General features: G+C 38.3%; 1 protein-coding gene, 1 long non-coding RNA gene and 1 other non-coding gene across 3 annotated transcripts; 2 read left to right on the top strand and 1 right to left on the bottom strand.

Moving 5' to 3' along the window:
• Positions 1–1,825: 1,825 nt before the first annotated feature.
• Positions 1,826–3,027, top strand: LOC111321488 (5-hydroxytryptamine receptor 6). Its single transcript, XM_022924378.2, has one exon. The coding sequence runs from the start codon at positions 1,969–1,971 to the stop codon at positions 2,881–2,883; it is 915 nt and encodes a 304-aa protein (XP_022780113.1). The 5' UTR covers positions 1,826–1,968; the 3' UTR covers positions 2,884–3,027.
• An 8,513-nt stretch (positions 3,028–11,540) lies between these two features.
• Trnac-gca (transfer RNA cysteine (anticodon GCA)) lies at positions 11,541–11,612 on the bottom strand. Its single transcript has one exon. It is a non-coding gene; the product is annotated as a tRNA-Cys (tRNA).
• Positions 11,613–16,551: 4,939 nt separating this feature from the next.
• On the top strand, positions 16,552–17,703 carry LOC111321544 (uncharacterized). Its single transcript, XR_002693989.2, has 2 exons — positions 16,552–16,685; positions 17,104–17,703. It is a non-coding gene; the product is annotated as an uncharacterized LOC111321544 (long non-coding RNA).
• Positions 17,704–18,169: the final 466 nt, after the last annotated feature.

The following is an 18,169-nucleotide window of genomic DNA, read 5'->3' as shown; positions in this document are numbered from 1 at the left end:
TCCTCAACAAAGAAATTTTAAGTTTTGTCTAGTCGGTCAGTAAACCTCGATTTGATTTGGCACATAATTGAATAAAATTTTGTTGACGTGCAAAATAGCATTTGCGCTCGCATGCTCCAAGATAAAAACTTATTGCTGTACTTTTTTATATTTGTTTATGAGCTTCAACCACGCAAAATTACTGACCGGATGTCAGTTTGTGTACGCTATCTGTCGTATTCAACTACTAATGCATTCTTGATATGATAAAAAATACGGTTGATCCCGATGAGAAAACGGTTACCTCTACCATGTTTCACTTTTCTTTCGCCGTCAAATCTTTAAAGAGTCACTATTGAGCTGCTGACGGTAAATCACAGAATAAAAAAAAATGGAGTAGACACAATGTCTTGATCTGTGTTACAAGCAGCCATAAAAAGATTAAGAGTGATGTTGGCATTTCCATTCCTGTGAGTATCGGCGCTACATTTTTAAGTGCGTTTGTTACTAAATATATCAATCGAAAATAAAACAAGATTGGAGCAGCAAACGCAAACGAAACATTGAGACATCCTGTTACCTAAATAAAAACGTTGGGAGGGTTGAATAACTACATCTAGAATAGAGCTGGGTACACTATTGTCCCCAAAGATGATTTCAAGTCACTACTGGTAGCAGACATATGCAAGTAATGCTTAAGTAAGATGTTTGTATGGGTTCAAGGTGAGTATCGACTATCGACTATGGAATACTCTTTTTTTATTTAGAGAAGGTTTTCTTGACTCGATATTGATTATCTTAAACTTTCAAGATTACTAAGATTGTCACTTCTCCTTCCATCGTCAAATTACTAGTCCTAGTTTGTACGATGGTCCCTGACAATTTATTTCTGATTTATATATTGACTAAATGAATATATCAAATACTTTCGCTCGTCAACTAAGTAGAACAGGCAACACTGACATGTTATGCTGGTAGCCTGTATCTCAAGCCTATCTTCAGAAAATTTTGATTACGCGTAGGAACAAAATTTTCCCAATTTAGAAAATCCTCACAATGTGCATCAAAATAAGGGGATCACAAGTAAAAGAGAAAATCAGCAGCAGCTGTGGAATTTGAGAGGCTTGGATGGCTGAAACACGAGGGAACGATGCCAGACAAGTGTTGTACCAAGGAATTATCCTAGTGTTGAGCTATCTGAAAGAAACACCCAATGTAACTCTCAAAATAATGTTTAGTATTAATTACTGATCCTTCTAATATGAAAGCAAATATGAAAGCTATCTAATATCTAATAAAAAATCTATCTACTCTTGGATATTGTTTCATCACAACATAAATTGGAAGGTTGCGTCGTCACAAAGGCCTACACTTTATGGCTGACTGGAGTTAATCGCGGTCATTTGGTGTTATGTCTGTAACCGCCAACTCTCTACTGCATCAGTAGATTGCTGAAAAACATTGGAAGATGTTTCCGTGAGGGTAAGATATTTAAAGACGAATAGAAGGCGTAAAATCGCTTTCAAACTCTTAAATAACCGGATAAAACGTTTTTCAGGGAAGCACTTTTTTCGGAAATTAAGTGTTGCAGCCGCAGTCGCAGCTTGGTCATATGATCAAAATGTTGAATTGTTATCTTAATAAGCTACGACACAGTAAAACTGAAAATGTTTCAACTCTCTTTGTTCGTTGCAGAACTTGGAAGATTGTGATCAGTGGCATTCGGTTTTGTGACAGCTAAAAAACCCTCTATACGTAAAAAGGCAAATTTTAAACATCGAAAAAAGTGGAAGTAAAAGGGAAATCGAACAGCTGTTACCAGTTTACTCAAGATTCAAAATCTCACCCAGATCGTCTTGGTAATACCCTAAGGAAAGTTATAAATAACGTTATCGTCGGACACATTTGATCTGGATATAGTGACTCCGCAGCTTTTCAACCGACTGTCTGTGTAGAGTTATTTGAAGACAGAAACAGTTCTGAGAGAAGATGTATCCTCCTCTACCCCTGGCCATCAAATCAGTGCTTATTGTGGAGGCTTCTCTGATCGTCGCATTCAACAGTATAATATGGTTCCTCTTTTTAAAGCGTCGTCATTTGCGAAACAAGTCTAATTTTTTTATTGCTTCATTATCAGCTTCGCACCTTCTCATTGGGCTGTTTGCTGTGCCGTGCTATGTATCATCCAGGAGAAGAACTAGATCTTCATTAACTTTGTGCACAGAAGTTTTCTATTATTTCCTTTGTTCTTCGATTCTAAATTTGTACTTGGTAACTTATGAACGTTATTTATCGATAATGAAACCACTCTTCTACCATCGGCGCATGCGAACTACTTTTGTGGTAGGAGTAATTATTACTGCCTGGATTTTTCCAATTATTCCTATTACCATTGACACATTATTCAGAACAAGAATGAAAATACATCGTTTCTCCGTTGGATACCTTATCTATCACTGGACACAAACACTTTTATTCCTAACCATCTTCATTGTTCTCGCGGCGGTGAATATAGCCATGTTTCGGGTCGCCAAAAGACAACTGCAGGCAATACAGGCTGTGCAGTCCATGAACTCCACAATAGTTCGGCGACCAAGCGTTCAGTCTAGCAGACAGGAGAAAAGAACAACCTTTTTCTTTGTTTACATTGTTACAATATTTCTGTTGTTCTGGCTTCCCAGGATTGGAGGTGAAGTATATGAACTCGTCCATCACAAAGTTTTGGATCATACTAATCCTGACGTTATAACTTTATGTATTGCTCTTCTTACTCCGATATTTGACCCACTCATCTATCTGTTTTTTAAAGCTGACTTTAAGAAGGCCATGCGAAAAATGCTTCGAGGGAGAAATCAGCTTCAAGCTCGTGTTCATCCAAAGAGGAATACGTCAGGAACAAAATGATTTAAGAGTACTGGAGACAAATGCATTGTGGTCAGCTTGGGAACTTGACACTCCTTAAAATTCCAATAACAAAATTATATATTTTTTTTATTGATGTATGAAGGAAAACATTTCTACTACATATCTTTACAATGCAGAGCTCCTTAATTTTTAGCTCCCAAACGGGCAGATCTGGACAGTGAAGAGTTTCGTGACAGGAAATGGACCTTATCAGTGTTGGGCGAAGTAAGCGTTTGGACCCAACTTAGGCCCAAAATGAAATGAACTGAGAATTTATCAGAAGAGCAAGTGTCAAGTGTTCAATCCTTGTGAAGCAAATGAACTGTGTCCTGTAAAGTCCACAAGACTTGAGGCACACTGAATAGAGAGCTATTGGCTTAAATTATTACTGTTTTATCTGAGAATAATTTGGAATTACATGGGTGAAGTTATCAGTAGCTGGATGTATGGCAGCCAAATGTCGTTTAGAAACATTTGACTAGTCAGAGGACCAATTTTATGGTGATGCTATTTCCACAAACCAATATCTGGTTATGCAAATAAATGTCCTGATCAATCTTCGTGTCGGACATCTTTATAAAGCACGAAAATTCTCAGGATCTGGCTACAACCAATGATGTACTTCTTCAGTTGTGTTGAACGATCTAAAATGCCGACAGGCTAAAAATATTCTTGTCCAATTAATATCTGCTATCAAGAAATGAGATTCGCCTGATTTTAAATGGATCAACCATCATTTTATACCGATTCTCACATATTTTTTTCAGATATACTTGAATTATTTATCCCAACATGTCTTAAGTTGTTCCCAAACACGGGATGGTACAAAACGTGGACCCCCTTTCTGGACCCCCTTCTGGACCCCTTCTGGACTCCTTCTGGACCCCCTTTTGGACCCCCTCCTGGACCCCCTAATTAGATTAAGAAAGGATGAAAACAATAAATACCTGGTGCGACTTAAGAGGTCGTCATCAAAGTGGCATTTCATGCTACATACATTTGTCTGAATCTTCAAAAAGTGCTTCTAGAAACGTTAATTCTCCCGTGTGCTATGGTGGGTGCCATTTTGTTTGTAAGTTAGAGTGGGGACCTTGGCACAAGGCTACAAACCTTCCGGTGTTTCCTCCCATCGGCCGCTTCGATCAGATTTTTTCCGCCATTTAATTGCATCATCTCATGTCCTTGGCTACCACTGCTGACCAAAAAAATTGTGGTCATCCATATACGGAGGTAGGTGTGTGATTTTTTCGCATTTTGTATGCGACATTCCTGAAGCCATCGATAAACAATCATGACACTGTCTTGTCAAGAACATTATAATACAGATTTTTGCAGAAGCTATATTTGTTGCATATTGCATGCTTAAAACCACGATATTTGCATCACAAGGGGTCACTTTGCGATAAGCTTCATATGAAGATGAAGAAATTATAGCCGTTGTTTTTCAACAGTCTTCTACATTAAGCATTCCACCATAGCGTTGATTTGACCACAGAGGTCCGTGTATGGATGACCACAATTTTTTTGGTCAGCAGTGGTAGCCAAGGACGTAAGATGATACAATCAAAATGGCAGAAAAAATATCATCGGAGCGGCCGATCGGAGGAAACACCGGAAGTTTTGTAGCCTTGTGCTGAGGTCTCCACTCTAACTTATAAACAAAAGTGGCACCCACGATAGCACACGGGAGAATTAACATTTCTAGTAGCACTTTTTGAAGATTCAGGCAAATGTTTGTAGTTTGAAATGCCACTTTGATGACGACCTCTTAAGTCGCACCAGGTATTTATTGTTTTCATCCTTTCTTAATCTAATTAGAGGGTCCAGAAGGGGGTCCAGAAGGGGGTCCAGAAAGGGGGGTCCACGTTTTGTACCGTCCCCCTAAACACTATTAATAAACCAAGTGATAAACCAATTGCAGAGTAATATCTAATCATAACTTTTCAGTTGGGTTTTCTTAGCAGACTTTGTCATGCAGGGTCATCTAACAAAACTATACTTTTTCTTTGTACTAAGCAATACTCAGCGTGTAACACCAGAGGCGTATCATTTACGCAGCCGTAACTTATTTTTTTCATTCTATGTTTAGAGATTATTTCACGATTAGTGAGCGCGTACGATTTTTATTCCCAAGTTGTGTAAAACAAACTCACTCGCTGCGCTCGTTCGTTTGTTTTACACAACGAGTGAATAAAAATCCTACAAACGAACTAACCGTGAAATAACTTATTTATTATATGCATTTCGAGATTCATAAGCGAACAGAACTCAGAGATAAACGTATCTTTATTTTCTTTCAAAGGAAAGCAAGCGCGGTCAAGCCGCCGTTCGGGAGTTGCACTGAAATGGCTTCCTTGTAAAATACTTCTTTACTTCTAAATTATCAAGCTAAAATGCCGGTAAAAGGCAGAACTAGGTAGAATAAATTAAGACATCCTGAAAATATGTCAAAATAGTTCTATGGACGTTCAAAATTTGAAATAAAGAAGTGAAAACTTAATTTTTTTGTTTTTGTTTCGCCTTTCAAAACAAGAAATTCGTGGAACAGAGCGACATCGTGTTTGGTCTTTTTCTCGGTTTTCATTTTCCTCTCCGTCTATGAACTCTTCTACAGATGAATCTAGGCTCTGAAAACGGTTAGTCTGATTTGAAGCCATCTTTCTAAAGAAAAATGCGCCAAAGCCCGTAGAAAAGTGCTATTTGTCAATCAAAGGGAACGGCGAGCGAGCGACACGGTTTTATTCACTAGTGAAAATAATGATATAGCCAACCAGAGCGTCGATACGTCGTTTTTCACTAGGGAAAAAATTCGTATGACCAATCAGCTGGTTCCTCTCGCGCGAAGAGACTATTTTTATCTCGATGCTTTTTGGCGCGTAAATCTCGGTATATATATGATAAACCCAGTAATACCATTAGGGCGGCGGTCTTTAATCAACGGCTCACTGCCTCACATGCTCTTGACTGCAAAATTATAAATATGATACCAAGTTCTTTAAGTATTAGTTGTTATGTGGCAAGATGAAAGAGAAGTGATTTCACGGAGAAATAGATCAAAATAACACTCGGCAAAACAAACTGAGCTTTGGACTCTAAGCTTTGAAACTGGAGTATATAGGATACCAAGCGTGATGGAAAACTCCTCCACAGGGTAAATCAATTACACTTAAATAAGCCGGGTATTTCGTTGGTTGGTGGCTGTCCTTTCATTAGCACAAATCGCGCTGCATGATCGATTCAGACTGTATTTCCTGTTGACTACCTGGGACATTGTGATTCGCTGAAGAGAAGAATGAAAAGATTCTTCTGGAGCTATAGTATCATTTAGCAAACTTAAAAGCTGATTTGGTAGTAAATCTTTCACGACATAAATACAGAACTCTCCAATGAGAGAGAGAGCCTTTTTTAAAGGATTTTTTTAAAATTCTGGGGTGGTTTTTACAGAATATGCAGTTTTACAACCCTTTAAAAGTTATTAAAGAGCTCGTACTGAGGGATAGCCATGCCTGTTTTTCTGGTCTACGGGCATTTTAAAACTCTCAAAGATTATAAAAGAGCTTTTCTCTCGTACAAAGGATAATTTGTTTAGCGAGATTGATGAGATATCCCCAGTGTACTTTGCTTTTCACTCGGCCTTTCATACAACTGAGCTGACCCTCTAAAGTTGAAATGTGATGATAAATAAAGTTCACTGCTCGTGACGAGATGAATACATTTGGAAAACTCTCTTTCATTAGGGACTTTAAGCAAACCACGACGACTACGGCAACGAGAACGTGGAAAAACAATAGATCTAATTGGCAGAACGCCCAGCACGTGCGTTTTAAAACTTTGTACATTTCTTAGCTGTCCTTTGCAAAACAACAACGTGAAATCACCAAAATTTGCGTCGTCTGTGAGGCGAAACCGGGTGGCAAATTATTTTAATTTACATTTGGAACTCAACGCTACTTTTATGCGTTATGTTGAGTTTGAGGTCTGGCGCCCTATGAGACGGTAAACACATCCAGCCATTTTCGAAATTCTATAGGAAAATTGATTACCTGACGAGGGAATTCCACGTTAAATTGCACGCGAAAACTGATATCGCACGAATCGCGAAGGGATTATTTAATTATTTATTACAAATTCACTCCACAAGAATACACAAACAATTAATATTAATTACAATGAAGGTTAATAAAAACCATAGAAGGAAAAATTGTGGAGAAGGAGACAACCAAAAGCGCTGACACACCATACAAGGGATGCCCCCTCTAATTAAAAAAATTTGATATAGCAAAACTATATAGAAATATAAAAATAGATGCCCTAATTATCCTTATCCTTAATAAAATTTTAAACTTTCTTTTTAAAAGTTTCAATACTATCTGATTCTCTAATGTGATTAGGTAAGCTATTCCATTCACCAACGATACGGTTAAAAAAAGACTATATTTGAGACCGTTAGTTCTGCTAAAATTTGGGACAAGGTCCTGTGTGTCATTTTTCCTCAAATTATAAGCCATGCTTCTGTCCTTACAAAATATGAGCTTATTGGAAATGTCTATGTCACAATGAACAAAAACGTAACATCCCTGATGAACCTCCTATCAGATAATAGCAACAATTTCAATTTAGATAGTCCAGTACCATAATTATCATCAGACCAAGTGATCCATCTGGTAGCTCTTCGCTGAACAGCCTCCAATTTGTCAATGTTACGTTTAGTATAAGGGTTCCAAGTTTCACATGAATATTCCAATAAGGAATATTCCAATAAGGGTCTCACAAGACTACAATAAAGTGTTCTCATGGTTTCAACATCATTTAAGTCCCTACAAGTCCTTTTTACCAACCCTAAAACCCTATTGGCCTTAGCAGTTATTCTATCTATATGCTGGTTCCATGAGAGACCACTAGCAGTAAACAATCCTAAATCTTTATAAAAATTAACACATTCCAAAGGTTGACCCTCAATGTTATACTGCCTTTTTCCTGGTTATTCGCATGATCTTACATTTCTTAGTATTAATTGTCATCATCATATCATGTATGAAAAAAATATGAAATGAATTAAGAAGTACATAGAGCACAGCCCCTACAGCCATCATCTAATAGGGAGCTGAGGTCACGCTTACGTATGCGGTTTTTGAAACTAGCTAATGTTGTGGCTGATCTGTCATAAGTTGTCAGTTTATTCCATAATTTAGGTCCTAAATAGCGTAGTGAATTTTTGCCGCAAGTTATTGTGTTGTATCTAGGAATAGAAAAGTCTGCCTGTCTTAAATTATAGGAAGCGTTGTGTTTCTGAAATATATTACAAATATTCAAAGGGCTAAGGTCGTGTTTAACTTTGTACATTAAAATGCATATATCCTGTAAGCATCTGTTTAGTGGCGAAGGTAAATTAGCTTTCTGCAGCAAACGTTCATAGGTGGAGTGTTTATCTTTGAATACAGCCCTTAGGTCTCTTTCTTGAACTCTCTCCAATCTGCGACTATCACTAGATTTACAAAAATTCCATGACCAGCTAATTCGCCTGGGAAGAGTATCGTAACTAAAGAATAACTATATAACTAAAGAAATTTGCCCCAGATGTGGAAGGCAGTTCGAGTGTTACTCACACGGTGTCTTTCATAGCAGTGAAGGTGGATCGTTACAGGTTTATTCAAACGACAGCGTTTTTTTGCAACAGTTGACTGGTGGAGGAGTTTTAGTTAGGAACTTTAGCTGAGGACACACATGGCAACGAAAAAGCGAGCAGCGCTGCATATGTTGGACGGAATCTTATTATCTAAAACATTAAGTTCTTGTTATTGTTGCTGCCGTTGTTATCAGTCGTATGACGTTAATGGACTGATTAGCTTTGATTTGAAGATACTGTAACACCAAAATAACAATGTTTAGCTGAGGAGAGATGCGACGCGTATGTTGCGTCATTAAAGAAAATCTGTTAAAGGGATTCTGGTTGCAAAGAAAAAAAAACTTCTGGCCTGCAATTCAAATCAGCAGTTTTATTTGCCAGTTGTTAGAGTTGATAAAAAAATTCAGCCCAAAGTGTGGAAAAGATGCTAGTTGTGAGCCATGATAATCACTGTTCACGCCAGTTCCCTCTCCACACTATTTCGCATCCATGCCATTCCTTATCTTTTAGTCGGTATCATTTGCGGTTCGGTGTGGGGATCATTTGCGGTCCAAGATCATTTGCGGTCCGGGATCATTTGTGGTCCTGGGATCATTTGCGGACCCGTACAGCGCGCTCTAGAAAGCCATTTCAAAGCCAACTGTCAGAAGTGTCATTATGTTAGCGAATAGAAAGCAAGGTTAATCGTACACGTTTGAACCTTCGACAATTTTATTTGTACCTTGTGCTTGATTTTACATTAATTTTCGAACTTTTTAAACAAGCTGCACACTATTTAAGGATAATAGTGGTATTTCACTGGATTTACAATCCGTTTATCGTTAACATCTTTTTTCAAAATTCAAAATAATTTGCTCTAGAAGGAAAATAATTTACACCTTTTACCTCTTTGCTGGCAAAATGAGAGAAATGAAGTGTGCTAGCGAAAGCACTGTTTTCAAGTCCAATAACATCGCGATTGATATAAGGTAAGTGCCTCGAAGTGTAAATACGTGTATTGATCGATTCTTTATTCCTTTAAAAACAAGAAGTGTTTCATGAAAAGTCCAAAAACTTTTATCTTTTTATTTGTAGAAATTCAGTACAGGCGACTGCCATTAGCTGAATCGTTGGGATGAGCATTCGACTGAAAGTTGATGGAGATATTCACTGGAGAGTTGTTGAACGATACATTGGCGAACAATCCACCTAGAAATCTTACTGCTAGATCATCAATGCCGTTATTCATTGATGTTGTGTTATTGCCAACTACTGATGGAAGCGTAAGGCTGTTGACATAAATTTCTCGCAAAGCTTTAGTGTGTGGGCCGACGCTGGCGTTGGCAGCTGTGACAGTCGTAGCGGTACGACTGAAAACCCAGCCAACTTGCTTGACATCCTTTGTTTTTTTTCTAAAAGATCATGGCTGCAGATGGATAATGAATCCGGATTGGCGTGACCTGTTAGCTCAGAGATCGTTTTTTCTGGGCCGTGTTCACAGGATTTTCTCGCTTTCGGATTGTCGCGAGCGAAAGAGGTTTTTCATGCCTCTCCAAGAATTTGAAGTTCATTTCAAAACAAGGAAGAACCTCAGGCTCACTTTGAAAACGCTTTGTTTTTTTTTGCTCTTTAGAAGGTGACAATAGTTTTGAAAACATTTTAAATTGACTTAGAACCAAACTTTGTAAGAATTTAGTGACGTAGATGCGAAACAATTTCATATAGCCTCGTTTTCAACTCGCAATACCACGCTAAATACCTCGCTTCGTTATAACCAATCAGAATGCGAGATTTCATTCAATGATGCGATTCTAACTAAAAGTAGAAACTCACTTTTTAATCGACGTCTTCCGTGGCGTTGCCGTCCTGACTGCGACGAAGCGTTTCTGTAGACTTGACATCGATGTAAATGCAATAAGCAATAAGCAATTATTGGATTGAGGTTGAGCATGACATCATGAATTGTAAATGCCGAGGTCTGCGTTATTTGCCGAAACAAAGGCTATATTGGGGCAAGTAGGTGTCGTATACGAGGGAAGATCAAAAAGTTCTGTCACTTCGCCCATAGGTACGTCTGTGTGAAGCCGGATATTAGGGAGCTTTAGCAATGACGACGGCGACGGCAACGAAAACGTTGTGTCCAAATCTAACTTTTCGTTTTTGTAACTCTTTGGAGGTTATTCCGATGTGTTTCACTTGGAAAATGCTGGCGAACTATTCAGGGACTATATCACTACGAACGGCGTTAAAGTAAGGAGAAAGAAAGAAAAATTACCCTTCATGCGCTCACGTTCTCGAGAAAACCTAAAGTTTGGTTATTCCACGTTGTTGTTTTGCCGAGAACGGCAAAGAAGTGTACCAAAATGTTAACGCACGTGCAGGGCGATTGTTTTTGCTCATTAAGCCTATTGTTTTCTGCCGTTCTCGTTGCCGTCACCGTCGTCGTTGCTAAAGCTCCTTAATTGCGCTGGGGGGCTGCATTGTCGTGATGCAACTGGAATCGTGACCGACTTCGAGTACGTGCTGTTGTCTGCATATCCAGAAGAACATTGGGCAAACTGAAGTAGTGTCAAATGTAGAAGTAATTGTAACTTTGTCAGGTATTATATCAACAACAACACGCCCATGAAAACTGAAGAAAATTGGACCTCTGGACGTGGTTCATCTTCAACGGCCTCACTCAGATCACTTCACCATCTGAATAAGAGAAAACGTTGCCTTCGGCGCTTCGCTTTTATGACCCTTTGGAAAGGAGAGGCAACGTTTTCAATTTCATTTGATAACTTAAAATGAAGCTTTCAGAAATTTTCCCTAAAGGATTACCCATGCAAATATGTATTCCGATTCTAATAGGACTTAGCATTAGTTAACGGACAAGAGGAGAAAAATTAACGCATTTCCTATATTTCAAGCCTTATAGACAGCTTTTCTTTTGTCTACACTTTTCTCTTAAGTTGTACGCTTTCATATACACTTTAAAAAAAGGAATGAACTAAATGCATTTTTTTGATAAAAATATAACATTCTCTAAGGAAGAGATACTGGCAATTGAAGGGGGCAACCGGGATTGAACCAGTGACCTCTCGATCTGCAGTCGAATGCTCTACCACTGAGCTATGCCCCCTCACACTTCATGTTGTTATTTTCTTTGTTTTATAATCCGGCTAACAGGTGTGATGGTTACCAGGTACTAGACAGGTAAAACTGAAAAGCAGAAGAAGTGAACAAAAGCGGCATTTCAAGGCAAAGTCAAACAAAGCAGGAATATATGAGGAACACCTCAACACGTAAAAAATCTTACCAGTTAAAGAACAAAGCGTTGAGCCGAGAAGGGAAAGAAAAGTTACACCAATGAAAACAGCCATTCTGATCGACAAACGTTTCCCACAGCAAATAAACGTGAACTGATGTTTTTGACTCAGTTTATGCTAAAAGATACTCGATCGTGCGGAAATTTTTTAACGCTACATTTTTCTCAAGCATAATGAAATGAAAATAAAACTTAACAAAAATAAAAGGAACCCCAAAATAATACTGACAAAATTTTACAAGTCTTGGGCGTGCGTTTGCAGCTTTGGGAGGCTCGAATGATAACGTTGAAATACTGAACAATTTACACTATGAATAATTTCAAAGTTAGTTGATAGGTGTCACAAGCAAATGACTAATATACAGAGCATTCAAGATTGATTTGTTATTTAACCTCAACAATTTTTTTGCATGGAAGAAGAACAAAATGTTGACTGGGATATGCTGTCGATCTCGAGTGATGGTGCAAATTTAATTTTGCAGTGATTTTTTAACGTTTTGCCTGATATCAAGGCTGTGTTTATTTCAATCCCTTGAATAGCTTTAAAAACATTTCTTTCTATTCATTCCGGCTCCAAGTTGCACTTTTGACCAAAAGTGTCATCGTAAAAAGCTCTCTAAATAGATCTGTATGGATGGCCGATTACAGCGCCCTTCAAGAAAGTTCAAATCACATCACCATTAATAGCAAATTAAATATATGGCATTGCTCAAGTGATTAGCTCATTGGGAAGTCAGGCTCAGCAACCGGGTGTTGAGGTTCAAATTACTAGCACACGAGATAGACAAAGGAAGAATTTACACCCAAACAGTGATCCCCGTCCTCGGAACCCTGCCACAAACACTTTGTCACTATTGAATAACACTGACAAGACTATCAAATCTAAGCAGAGTCTGTACATGTGCCGCGAGCTATGTTCAGCTTCCATCACTTATAGGTTCCTGCATTCATAAAAAGTACATATTAGAAGTGAGGTCCCTTTTGCATAATATAAGTTCTGGGCATGCGCAAGCCTGAAGATAGGGTTGGGGCTTACAATGTCGTGGGTTTGGGATTGAGATTGGGGAGGCGTTTAAGCCAGTGATGTAGATGTAGATGTAGATTTATTTATACTCGAAATTTATGGAGCTTGTCAGGCACCTAGCTCAGATAGCTAATGAATCGAGTAGAAAATAAATGAAATATAATACTAAAAAGTTTACAATAAAAATTCAGAGATAATAAGTAAATATAAGGTTAACTAATTAATTAATTAATTAATCAACCAATTAATAACATTATTAAATACACTAATATAACTATATACATGCTACTGAAAAGATAGGCTACTAAAACTACATCCAGAGTAAAAATTACATTAAGTTTAAGAGTTACAAAGGGTACAATTACATACGTCAACAGTAATTTTCCTGATGCGTGTTACAAACTCTTTTAGTGTTCGTGAAGTTCTTAAGTCATTATTTAAAGAGTTCCAGATTTTTGGACCAAAGTACCTGAAATTATTTAGCCCATGCTTAGTAGTGTTGACTCTGGGTTGTACAAAAATCATTTCGCCACGTAGGTTGTGAGAGTTGTTTCTAAGCGTCAGCAGAGTACGAAGTGGATTTGATGTTGTCCCGTGACTAACTTTATAAATAAGAATGCACACATCCTGGACTCTTCTGTTGTGCAATGTAGGCATATTTACTGTTTCAAGTAGAGTACTATAGGTACTAGTGCTGTTGTTAAGGACTGATCTTAAAGCACGCTCGTTGAGTTTTTCAAGTTTAGCCAATGTTGTTTTTCCACAGTTCATCCACACTGTGGAACAATAGGTAAAGTGAGGAAGAATGTAAGCCTTATATAGTGTAAGCCTGGTTTGAAAGCTAAGAAGTTTTCTAAACCGGCATATGATTGCAATTTGCTTGCTAATCTTCTTGCATAGTGAAGCTACGTAATTGTTGACATTCAGCCGGTCATCTATAAGCACGCCCAGGAGTTTGCAGGTGGTAGAGGGTTGTCTAGATGTTCCATCAATCATGAAGCTGATTTTGTCTTTCTTTGCTTGGTTACGTTGGAGGTTTGATTTTGTGAAGACCAAGGATTCACATTTCTTAGCATTTAGAAGTAGGCCGTTGTCCTTTATCCAGCTTGAAACTACAGCTAGTTCAGAATTTAGGATCCTCTGTACAATTCTCGCGTTTGCGTTACTACAGTAAAGTTGTTTGTCGTCTGCATAAGCGGATAGTTTGGCTTTCTTAATGTTGTAGAACAAGTCGTTTATAAAAATGTTGAATAGCTGCGGGCCTAATACAGACCATTGTGGAACACCTGACCTTATCTTTTCGGTGCGTGAACGAATGACATTTAGCCTAACACATTGTGTTCTGTCTTTCAGATAGTTTGCCAGTAGCTCTAGGCTTTCTGGGCTGACACCGTACGCTGCAAGCTTTTCAAGTAGTAGATTGTGAGGGAGGCGATCAAAGGCTTTGCTGAGGTCAATTAATGTCGTTCCAACAATGTTGTTTGAATCTAGTTCAGTTTTCCAGTCTTCAGTCAGTCTCAGCAAGGTAGTACAGCAGCTGTGGTTCTTTCGGTAGGTAGTTAGGGTGGCTGGGAAGATAGTTTCAAAGTAAGAGGTTAACTGAGGACATAAACTCTTTTCAAACACTTTGCTAATTACAGGCAGAATAGTGACTGGTCGATATTTTCTTTTGTCCATTACATCACCACTTTTGAAGGACGGTAAAACTTCCCCATGTTTCCAGGTGCTGGGTATCTCCTTTCTCATAATCAGTTGGTTGATCAGAGAACAAATCGGGTGCATGGCTGAGACTGGGATAACCTTCTTTCAAAGCCCTAGGAGGTATTAAATCACACCCGGTAGCTTTTCTGATGTTAAGTGACTTTAACAAGTCTGCTATCGTGGATTCGGTTACTGAGGTGAAGTTAAAGACAACAGTAGAAGAAACGTTGTTCACGATAGTGGAAATACTGGGGGGATTTTTCGGATCAGGCGAGGCCAGTGCGCTTATGCTGAGAAAATGATCATTAAGGATATGATGATGTTTTCGCTTTCCACTAACTGAATAGACTCAGATATCTGACTTTTCCTGGAGAACAAGAATGGTTTAAACACGCTCCAAAATTCCGAAGGATTTCCGGTAGATGCACTTCATTACTTGGCAAAGTATTTCTTAATGGCCCTTCTTCTCAGGTTTACGACACGATTTCTTTGTTGACGATATTTTTCCCAATCGCTTGGTTCCTTGGTAGTGTAATATGTTCGTCTGAATTTATTCCTACATCGAATAGCGGCCATCACTTCAGAATTAAAGTAGGGTGGCTTAGGTTTAACTGATTTCCTCTGTACTAGGGGAGCATGATCGTCAAGTACGTCTGTTAGAAGTTTTTCCCATGCCCAGTATACATCATCGATGTCTTCAAAGGTGTTTGCAACATGGAAAGGTATAAAGGCAAGATCTTCGTTGTATCTTTCCGCATCGAAATTCTTGAAATTCCTTCTGATAGTAATCTGGTAGTAAATATAAAAGAGCTACGCCATGCAGAGAGATGCACAAGCAGTATTGAAGATAATTCCAATATGTACTGGTTTTATAAATTTTATAATTATTCAAGCAGACTAATTCAGAGAAAATTTAGAACAATTGTAAGTTATGAAAGAAAACTACCTGATTTATACGGTGGCCCAGAAGGCTCAACGCAAACAAAAAATATACTGCAGCAAATAAAAAATATACTGCAGCAAATAAAAATATACTGCAGCAAATAAAAAAATCAGAACGCAAAGAAAAAAGTACCGCAGCAAATAAAAAAATGCAACGCAAACAAAAAACACTGCAGCAAATAAAATATGCAACGCAAACAAAACAAAAAAAGAAAACGCAAACAAAAAAAATTGGAACGCAGCGCCAAGGAAGACTGGGTAATAGTTCTTAGTTTCCCGCCAAAACAGCATGAACTGGAACTTGCTTTTGGCTGTGGACGAAAGCGATCTGCGTTGGATTATAGAAGATTACTTTCATCAAGGGTATGAAAATAGAGTTATCATCGATTTTTTAAAGGAGCAGCATGGTAATGTCATAAGTTCGCTGCAAAACATGGTTTCGGAAAGGTGAACAAGCAAAGGATGGAACGAGTGTTGGCGGGAAACTAAGAACTATTACCCAGTCTTCCTTGGCGTTGCGTTCCAACTTTTTTTGTTTGCGTTTTCTTTTTTTTTTTGTTTGCGTTGCATGTTTTATTTGCTGCAGTATTTTTTGTTTGCGTTGCATTTTTTATTTGCTGCGGTACTTTTTTTCTTTGCGTTTTGATTTTTCTATTTGCTGCAGTATATTTTTTAGTTGCTGCAGTATATTTTTTATTTGCTGCAGTATATTTTTTGTTTGCGTTGAGCCTTCTGGGCCACCGTATCTTACACTCTAACAATGACCTCCGCACAGGTTGTCGAAGCGTCACTCTATAACACTGACAACAGACTATAACAGTTCCTTTCCAGGACCACATTCATAACATGGTTACTAATATACTAGTTCGGTACTAGTTCACGGAATCATTAACGTACGGAAGGCCCTCTAAGTTTAAAATTTTTGGATATCTTTCAGTTTTTCTGTAAACTAGATGAATGAGGATGGAATTTAGTGGGGGGGGGGGGGGTGTTAAGGCCGGATGCCAATCGAGGGGATTCTGCTATATTTTTGCCTAGTTCATAATACAGCTGTGACTGGAAAATCCAATCAAGTCGACGGACGTTATCAGTTCCATCATGAGTTCCGCACATACATCAAATTCCAGTTACTATTATATTGTTAGTGATATTTTGGTAGAACCATCACAAGTCCTCAAATTCAAATGAAGACCAACTGGAGGACAGAATAATAGAAGGAAGTGAGTACTATTTGCTCAAGGTTGAATCTATTTTCGTTTTACCCCAAATTGGCTTACATCGTCATTAACATGAGAGAAAGCTGAAAACCTTTAAAAAGCAGGCGATCCCGGTAGGGTGATCTCACAGCATCTCTACATTTGATTTCAAATGTGCGGAAGCTCTCCAAGGATTCACAAGCACTTCATTCCTCGACCAACTGCAATTTAGTTAGACTGAACTTAAAATCTCAACTGTCTCGCGTAGAAGTTACTCTTACTACAGAACAAATTTCAGTGATCCTATAATCACTCACCGTTCGTCTCATCCACATAACTGATGTTAAATTACAGTTGGGCCCAGTGTTCGTCACAAATTTTATTCAGAAATCAGTCAGAAACATGAAAGGACTAATGTCATAATTTTTATCTATCTTAAAAGCGGCAAACTCTGACAAGCATCATCGATTACAAGTACATGGAACAGACATTAAAACTCCTATATGCATGAAGCATGAAGCAGACCATGCATGAGAAGGCAAGGTGTTTTGTTCTTCTAGCAAGGTTTACAAGTCGTAAATATGACCAGCAGGAAAAGTGCGCTAAACTTTTGTTGTACAAGAAAAAGCTAGAAGGACTTTATCAAAACCATTCAATAGAAAAGAAGAATCAGATAGCCACGGAAGATGTACTGTTTCGTATTCTTCAAATTCAAGAGATTGGAAGTGTAGAACATTATTATCTTAATGGCTCACTCGTTAAAATACATGTTTTGGAGGACACGGATATTTAACAGCATCAGTGGCCATCAGGGAATTCCTGACCAAGGAGCAAGATTTTATGAACCGACTTAAGATGACTACACGTCTAAATGTGGCATCTAAAAATTATCTAGAGCTAAAAAAGGAAAAAAATTGGAGGCATCAATATCGATATCTTGATACCAGTTCATGATATTTACCCCCGCAATACCAATATCTTAACATTGAATACAATAAGCTATATCTTCAATGTAACAGAAATAAAAATATTTTTATTTGAATTATTTCTTATTATTCCTCTTTCAATTTTTTCCCTCTTTTTTACGACAGGGGATTGTGGGGGGAGGGGAGGGGATGGGATGGTGAGGGGAAGAGGAGGGGATGGTGGGGGGGAAGGGGAAGGGGAGGGAGAACTGTTGCCCAATGATTGCTACCATCTGTCTAAAAGTCATCTCGTCATCCCAAAAAAATTATTGAAAGTTGAAAAGGCTTTCAAAGACTCCATCACCTTATTTCTACGAAATTTTCTTGGCCCAATGGTGGTTTCATTGACTTCGTTATGCTGATAAATAAAAACGTGTAGCGATAGTTTTCACCAGTCTTCGGTTATAAGGTCGTTTCAGCACAAAGTCGTTCCACCACATGTCGATGTCGATCCAACGAGTCAGACGTGGTTTTGCTACAGATCAAGCGTCGCTTCGCAACAGGCTCAACGATATCAACCAAACGTTACGTTTACCCAGTCCC

Source organism: Stylophora pistillata, chromosome 8 (assembly GCF_964205215.1).
Source record: "Stylophora pistillata chromosome 8, jaStyPist1.2, whole genome shotgun sequence".
Taxonomy (NCBI): domain Eukaryota; kingdom Metazoa; phylum Cnidaria; class Anthozoa; order Scleractinia; family Pocilloporidae; genus Stylophora; species Stylophora pistillata.
This window is presented reverse-complemented; position numbering and strand designations above follow the sequence as displayed.

What these genes read in the sequence shown, in the direction of transcription:
- LOC111321488 (XM_022924378.2), top strand. Translation starts at nt 1,969, where the DNA reads ATGTATCCTCCTCTACCCCTGGCCATCAAATCAGTGCTTATTGTGGAG.